Source organism: Crassostrea angulata, chromosome 10 (assembly GCF_025612915.1).
Source record: "Crassostrea angulata isolate pt1a10 chromosome 10, ASM2561291v2, whole genome shotgun sequence".
Taxonomy (NCBI): Eukaryota; Metazoa; Mollusca; class Bivalvia; order Ostreida; family Ostreidae; genus Magallana; species Magallana angulata.
Window position 1 is genome coordinate 44,516,041 of NC_069120.1, and position 8,589 is coordinate 44,524,629.

General features: G+C 32.6%; 1 protein-coding gene across 2 annotated transcripts; it reads right to left on the reverse strand.

The window, feature by feature from the left end:
- Window positions 1–657: 657 nt before the first annotated feature.
- LOC128166834 (ER lumen protein-retaining receptor 2) lies at window positions 658–5,168 on the reverse strand. 2 transcript variants are annotated; one of them, XM_052832240.1, is made up of 5 exons: window positions 5,000–5,168; window positions 4,153–4,412; window positions 3,666–3,918; window positions 3,169–3,244; window positions 658–1,993 (listed from the first exon to the last, which is right to left on the reverse strand). In XM_052832240.1, the coding sequence occupies exons 1-4, from the start codon at window positions 5,088–5,090 to the stop codon at window positions 3,174–3,176; spliced, it is 675 nt and encodes a 224-aa protein (XP_052688200.1). In that variant the 5' UTR covers window positions 5,091–5,168; the 3' UTR covers window positions 658–1,993; window positions 3,169–3,173. The 2 variants fall into 2 exon arrangements, with proteins under 2 accessions (XP_052688200.1, XP_052688201.1); XM_052832241.1 differs by lacking the exon at window positions 3,169–3,244 and having other exon boundaries at window positions 5,000–5,167.
- Between the last annotated feature and the right edge of the window lie 3,421 nt (window positions 5,169–8,589).

Consider the following 8,589-nt stretch of genomic DNA (forward strand, 5'->3'; position numbering starts at 1 on the left):
ATGAACTATTGAAAATAGTGATTTGCTAATTTAAGTTTTAAGGAAATGCTAAGAAAGAGCTACCAGTATACTCTGTGCCTAGTTTCTGCTTCCACCACTCTTTGCTTTCTTTCGATCATCATAAATACCTTTGTGTCCAAACTACATTCATCCACTAAGATGAAAAAAGTCCAGATTATCCGTTTTGAAATGCCCCCTCTACCACTTCAGGTTTCAATACACAATGCGGATTTTGCATTGCGAAACTGTGGAAGTACCCCAGATGATAACGTTAAAAAAACCTGTGCAAGATATTGCAAGCGACTTTCAAATGCAAAAAGGATGTAAACATTTCCCATTATACCGGTCAACGCGTGCAAGAAATCTCTTCTTTCTTTTGAATTTTCCCCCCTCCGAGTGAAAATAATAAGACACTGTCGATGATATTTAGTATATCTTTCCTTTCATCAATTTCAATTGCACTTTTTTTCACAGATATGTGTATTTTATAAAAAAATCGTCCAAATGTGACAGAAACAATAACTTGGGACAGACTAAAGTAGCTTAAAATTTTAAAATGAATCCAAGGAAGATTTGGTATGCCATACAGACAATTCATGAATAAATTAAAATAACAGTCTTTCTTAATGCCAATTCAGAAATAAAACAACAAAAACATTCTTTTCTCCAATTTTATCCATTTTCATTTCATTCATAAAACAAAAAATTAAAAGAGAACAATACAGTTCTAATAAACCGCGGAACACTTGAACAAGACAGTTTTACAAACACAGCACTTCCTATCCAATGGTTACTGATGGCGAATTCTCACTCCACTCTGTCATACGCTCTCTAAATGCAAGAAGCTTATACACATAAATATATAAAATGACATTCTACAATGATCTATTCTGGATACACATATTTTACATGGTATATGGTACCCTTGACAGCATGCATATGGAATTTTGTGATTTATACCAGGCAAAATAAAGTCTAGTGCAGATTGATATATGTATATATATATGTTAGTTTTTTGACAAGTTGTATATTTCAAACATAAGCCCAAATGTTATGCTGTCTTTATCTTTTAACACTGTCTTCACATTGGATAACTGACAAACATTATTAGTAACACTGAATATAACTTAATTTCCATAGATATTTACAATAATTCAATGCTACAAGTAATTTCCAACCAAGAAAAACATTTGCTCAAAACACTTATGTACTATAGAAATTTCTTTATAAAATAAAATACTTTTGCATTTTAGTTCATGTAGTAGAGATATAATTAAGCATTCTGTAGCAACAGGAAACAATAAATATTAATTAAATGAAACAGCCTCATGACAATTCAAGGTATAAACATGTATCAATTGTTTGTTACAGATGTCCAGTCTATACAAATATAAAATTCCTCGGGAGTGATAAACACATATTGGGTTATGAAAATTCCAAATTAACACATCATTTTACCAATATTCACTCAAAGAAAGTAAAATGCACCCCCAAAATAGAAAAAAAAAAGTTATGGAAAAACCTTCACCTATACAAGAGAAAAATCTTATCTTATTTTAAAAAATCTAAATTTAAAAGAAATTGTTACAACAAAAAATCTTTTGACTAGTAGTGGACTGACATTATGGATTTCTCCTGAAAATAGGAAAATCTGTGTTTCACAACTTTAACAGTCTCTGAAAACTTTATATAGAGCATTTTAACATTGTAAACCATCACTCATACACTTTTGCATGCTTGAAATGATACGTGAAAACCTATGCAATACACAAACTATACATTAGTGCAGTAACTGCCAATTTGTATCTATATAATATTCACATTTGCATGAAACCCGAACGGGATAGTTCTTGTTGAAGACTTGGCATAAACTGCTATTTTAATCGGTCCAGGCGATTTGTCTCCCATACACAGACAAACTCAAAAAATTGTTTTATCCAAAACCCACACTAAATAACTTAAGCTGGTAATGAAATCTTCTTTCCTTTAAGCACTGAAAAAGAAAAGATTAAACAATGTGAATATTTTGAGATTTGCATGTATTGTTTCTTTGAGTTTATTACTAAATAGTATGCATCATATTGAATCATTCAATTTTACTACCAATTTTTACAAACAAAAATGAGAAACGAAAGTAAATTCAAAGTTGTTTTATAAATACAGAAATTTATTTTTAGGAAAAGCAGGCTTTTCCAACTGGACAGAACTGCATACAATGTATAAGTGTAGTAGATGTATATTATCAGCAATGTGGGAGGCCACCATTCTAATCATGTTTATTCTTGTTAAAAGTTACGAGCATAAGAAGTAATTTAAAAGCTTGTTTTAAGAAGAAAAAGCTATAATTTAAAATAACACCATAAAGCTCTGGAAAAATAAAAATGCTCCCACATTTAAAAAGAAAGAACTAGGTACAATTTCAGACATATTTTGCCCTATTTTAGAGTGAATTTAAAAAATATCACAAAAAGTTGAAATGTATCGTTTATTTACACAAAAATACCTGTAAATTAAGAATCTATAAATAGTTACGTGATTAGACTTTCACAATGTTAATTGTGACGTCATAAACAGTGCATTTTCCCGTAATTTTCATAAAACTGAGCAGAAGACACAAGTTCCTTAGTGGTTTCATGAATAGAAAAATATGCCCGCAGCCGTCACCCACGATGAAACTCATATTATAACTTTATCATGTGATATCACATAAAATATATCAATTTCATTGTGGGCCATGGCTGCGGACACATTTTCCTCTTCAAAAAACTATAAGAAAATGTGCCATTTTTCATCATTTTTTACTAAATCTTAGAAATATGCCAAAATGTCTAAGTCATAATTATTTTTTGAAACAAGATAACAGTTTTTAACCTGGTGCTTTATATACACACATGTTCAAGATGGTACATGTGTATTTTAATGAGATTTAAACAACTTTTGAATTTAAGGGCAAATATTGAAAGAAACTGTACTTTCTTCTTTCCCACACCATATTCTACACTCCTTGGAAAATGAAATTATAGAAGATAATCACACGATTTCTTTGTGCATCTTGGAAGATTTTGATAAGCTACCTTGTAAGCAACTGTAAAATTTAGTGAATAAAAAATCTGAAATCATGCACAAAGGACCACGATCATCTATACACAGAAGAAATGGTGTGAGTACCTGCTCTACACTTCCAAAAGGGGCGCCGAGTCCTTGAATACGATCTCATTATTTGTAAACAGAAGCGAGCCCTTTCCTGAAAGTCACAAAAGTACTTTACTTACCTTAACAAAGATACAAACTCTATGCCTATTACACTTCAATACTTTTGTGTTTGTTTGATAATTACTGTTAAAGTATATCTATATGGTTAAATTTGGGCCTCAAGTCATATCCGATCAAAATAAGCCTTGTTGGGTATGATTTCAAATTAAGTAACAGCACTATTAAGAAGAACTTAGCATGTCATTTTGTGTAAACAGGTACTGTTTGCAAAGCAATGAAAGTATTTGAGGGCATGCATATTCATTATTTCAAAAAGCACAAACAGTTTTATCTGCATCCATTTCACGCCTTACACTGATTTTGGTGTATAGGTGTATTGAGAAGCATTTACAGGAAAGTGAAAGGACACTGGAAAAAGAAGGTTGGCTATTGTTCACAAGAAATCAACCTACCCTTGGTAATATACAAATAGAAGAAATCACAGTATAGGATGGTCTGCACAACTCCAGCAACGACAGCGATGAGGTCAAAGAAGCCTTCAAAGTAGTATCTGTAGATCCAGTTCAGGAGGTACAACCCTCTGTAGGAGCCCAGGGCGAACAGGTAGTGGCTGGTGATGGTCTCCGCCTCGCCGGTCTTGCTTACCATGAACAGCTGGGGAAGAATGGCCACAGATTCCAGGTAGATGGAGAATGTCCACAGAATCTACAATGTTTAGGGGAACATTAAACCAAAAATCGTTAAATTACCTCCTGGCTGGTAGTACATGCATCAATGAAGTTGTAGACTTCTTCAGTTGGTAGTTAAATTTTTTTTTACAATGTCAAAGGGATATGAATATGAATGTAATATTTCAAGAATGCTGAATTCATATAAGTAAGCTTTGTTATTGAATTAACTTTTTTTTAAACAGTATTTACTGAATTAAGTATACCATACCTCAAGGGGAGCAAACTCATGGTTGACAAGGAAAGCCAGACCTCCGACCGGTACGACCAAGAACTCAATGCGGAAAGTATCGTGGTTGCTGTCGTAGGTAGCCTTGAACTTGTGGTACATCAGGAACAGGGTAAAGTATGAAGCAGAGATGAAAAACACCTTCATACATGTGTTATAGATGGATACAAACGATGTAAATAGATCTAGGTATCTTGTGGTAAATACTAAGGCAAACAAAATCTGGCTCTTCCCTGATATTCCTGTAATAGGACAAAAAGAAAAATTTAGTGATTGAACCTGAGCTGGGAAGACATTTCGAAGTTATCATAGTCATTCATTATATTGCTAGTCTTGAAAGATCATACAACATCAGTTGCTCATTCATGCATCCGAACACTTAATCTTCACATCTGATAAAACTTGATAATATCAACTATTTCCGCAGTGCATAACATATGGAAAAGACAATTATCATATCTGATTCAGCAGTGACATTGCATTGAGCATTTCCATGTATCACCTCCATCCCTAATTAGAAATTAAAATATATAAAAGATCATTATATCAGCCGACTTTGAATTTAAAAGAGAGAAGTTAAATACTATAGACGTAAACAGTGATAAACACGTAGTAGACTCGATTGCACCCGAAACACATGGACTGCAAAGGCAAAAATGTGCAAGCAGTTTAACAATGATTCCCACTAAGCTAAGAAAATTAACAATCGATTTCCAGTCATTAAGAACTCAAGATTTCACACAAAGCCGTAAGCGGCAATTTAATAAGTGATCGGGAAAGGGTTTATGTTAAATTTTAGACCAACATTACTTGAAACATTTATACTCACCTGCAACTGAACGGGTTTTCCACATTTTAATTAGCAATATTATAATTGCTAATAAATGGGACATGTCCCCAATTAACCTAAAAATGTTCATTTTGTCGGAGTATCTGTCAGTCGCCGGCCGTGTGTTTACACGTTTCAACAACTATGGCGAATGCGACGTGGCCCGAACTGCTTTGTGGGTAATTTAGAAAAAAAAACCCGATCCCGATCCATTAACTTCCGGGTGTTACGTGGAAAAACAGGAGTCCCTGTTCTGGTTAATTATTCGTACAACATAGTTTTATTGTATAACAATAAAGGGAAGATATTAAGGTCGACAAAAGAATGATTATGTTTGAAAACGAACTTTGATTCATTTGATGATTTTAAAATTAAAATATGTACATGTGTATGTATTTTCTCTTGCATTACCTGATCTATAAAATACTTATTCTTCTAATTGATTTTATTCAACGGAGCTATAGTACCCTTTTAATCATATTTCAAGAAATGTGTACTTAAAAAACCCCGGAAAACAAAAGCATCATCGATATCATAGTTAAGATAATCGAGTAGCAATTTAACTTAAAAATTTTAATATCATTATTTATATTAAGCCTTGTTTAGTATTATCTATTATTGACATGCAGTAAACACAGTCCATTATTACCCCCCCCCCCCCTCCCCTCCCCAAACCAAAATGAAACGGTACGTCTTCGCTCATGTAAGCATCAATGACCAGCTAACCTTCATTCTGAACAAATTAAAAGCATCTTAATTAACAAAATCAAATACAATACAATACAAAAAACCTGGTACAATTCATATATAAAAGTGTTTTTTTTTTTACATTTCTGTGTTCAAATTGTTCCAATATATTTGACTAAATTTTTAAATCAAGGCCTTTTTAAAATCTTTAAAATAAACATTTTAAAAATTTGTTTTAGATGGTTCACTACACCCTAAAATAGTTTCTCAAATTATCATAAAATTACTTGATTTTGAATGGTAGCACGATGCACAAAAATATACAAGTCAAATAGGCGAGAAAAATATGCAATTTTAGATTTGAAAAATATTATCTTAAAGGTGGATCTCTACACCAAATAAGTGTAGGAAATTTTTGTTGCATGCATTTGTTACTAATAATAGGCCCAGCACTCAACAATTTAAGACCCCAAAGTACATTACTCTACTTTCTAGAAAATTTTGAAAATATCAGTCTTGCTCCTTGTTCCAGATAACCCCTTATTTCTCAATTTTTCAAACATTTCTGCTTTATAATTCTAATGAAAGTAAAATGTTATAAAACTTTGAAATGAAAAACAAATAATCTTGAATGAAGTTTGTATAATTTTTATTGGAATCCACATACATTTCAAAAGTTTTAATCGGATGTCAGACATGTTGTGACAATGCAGCGATCCACCTTAAAGTTTTTAATTCAGTAATTATATACAAAAGCCCCTAGCGGATTCGAACTCACTCTATGCGGTTCACAGCTAGACTCGATATATTAACCACTTAACACCCCCCCCCCCCCAAAAAAAAAGAACCCCACATCATGTTCTTAGTTCAGAAGTTTATTTCCTCTTTTTGTAAGTATGAAATTTATCATGACCCCTTTGGTACATGTAACTTTCAGTGTTGGAGTTACTTCTCTTTTCTTTTCTTTTCTAAACGTATCCACTTTTTGCATCAAAACAAGTTAAAAAATGACGAGTTAATGATGAGTTAAATATGCATAGATTGCATAGTCTTTGCTCAAAAGCCAAACATAAGATGAAAGCTATAGTCCCCTCCGGTGAAAACCGGTAGGGGACTAATAAATGTAGCATTAGAACCCACCACACATGTTATCTTTATGTCTGAATAGACAGTGTGATACTAAGCAATTTTACACAAATGATTTCTGGGTTTTTTACTCAAACCATAATATATATTCTTATAGATTTTAAAGAACCATGATCGAGTGGCCAAAAACCTACGTCACATTGCTGTTTGACACAGCTACCCAAAGTCCAAACTCTTGTGAATATGGTTCCATCTGTTTCTGTTGGTTTACTTTTACTAATACATGTAATTAAAAAATAGATTTGTGTTTAATTTGGATATATATTTCTAAAGGAAGAGTTGAATGAGTGTAAGCTGGTGATGCGGAAGTCAAAGAAGAGGTTTCCAATACATTCCTTAAACCAGGGAGCAAATTAAAAATCTCATTTTTATTAAACTTAAGGTACCAATTGTTTATTGTCATCATTATTTTATTTTTTAAATTACTTACACGAATTCTTAAATGTATTTCATAATGTTTAAGGTCTATTGTTTAAATATTGATTGAAAAAACCACTTATCATAACTTAAATATGACGAACTTTCATAGTCATTCTTTTTCAGTGTCCCATTCCACTTAAAGAACAAAAATATATTCTTGCATACAGAAAGATCCACAAGCTGACAAGCGGAAAAGTGAGATTTAATAATGGCCTGTTTTGATTACATGCCCCCTTTTTTTAGCCTAATCCAAATGTTTACTGTGACAAAAAGTTTGCGTTTGCTATCCCTAATCACCACTTTCGGCCTTTGATAAATTCCTCTGTTTTAGCACTTTAATAACGAATTAATCCTTCAGAGCCATTTTAATTCAGGTACATGTACTTTACATCACGATACATACTATAGTATAGCAATTCAATTAAACATCACACGTGGTAGAAGAAAATTTGTCCCATTAGAAATACTGCATGCCTTAAGCTTGCATGATAATTGCAAATATTTACTTAAAGATATGATTTCTTTTATTTGATGATTTATAGTGAATTAATCTTACGAACAGAAAATCATCAGGAAGATTAATATTAAACCAATTTTACATATGTTCTACCCACCTTATTCTAAGAGGTATAGTAAACAAATATACAAATCACGAAAAAAGAAAAACATAACAATATATATAATTTAAACAATTGCAAAGGACCCCCCCCCCCCCTTGAAAAAAATAAAAGTATTGATATGTCAACAGATTAAAAACGATCTTTGTCACCGTTTTAATTTCGATTTAAAGAAAATCGCTATCTGTGAAAAAAAACCCCCAACATATAACGAAAAAGAAATGCTTAATAATTTTATATCATCATTTACTGCGCAATCAAACACAGCGCGTGATCTGATGTTTTAATCCTGTTCCCCCTTCATCTACGTCTGCTTCTTAATCTTATCTGTCCTGTAGAAAAACAAGCCTCAGTGCCGTCATCTTCCGCCGCTAATAAATGAACCATTATCATTCACTGCACCAATAACTCCGACGAGTGCGAGCCATTCTTTGGTGTGAGTTTATGATGATAAATGCTGTATTTCTCTCATCTCCTCGCAATTCCTTGCGCTTTAATCGCTGTATTTTCACTTTTTATTAACTGTTTTAGAGGCGACATAGCACCCGTTTTTATAAGGGAGATTTATTATGTAATGCGATAGTGAAATCTGCACATTAAAAAATCCTTTTCATCTTATTCTCTCAAACGCAATTTTTTAGGGGTAAACGAAGTTTTGATTGAAATGGGAAGGGTTATGAGGTTATATACACATTGTAAGAAAAGACCCATAGGACTCGG

Excerpts from the sequence above, each read along its gene's own strand:
- LOC128166834 (XM_052832240.1), bottom strand. The coding sequence starts at position 5,090 with ATGAACATTTTTAGGTTAATTGGGGACATGTCCCATTTATTAGCAATT. Across the intron at positions 4,413-4,999 it reads GAAAACCCGTTCAGTTGCAG|GAATATCAGGGAAGAGCCAG; the intron begins GTGAGTATAAAT and ends GTCCTATTACAG. Across the intron at positions 3,919-4,152 it reads ATGAGTTTGCTCCCCTTGAG|ATTCTGTGGACATTCTCCAT; the intron begins GTATGGTATACT and ends TAAACATTGTAG.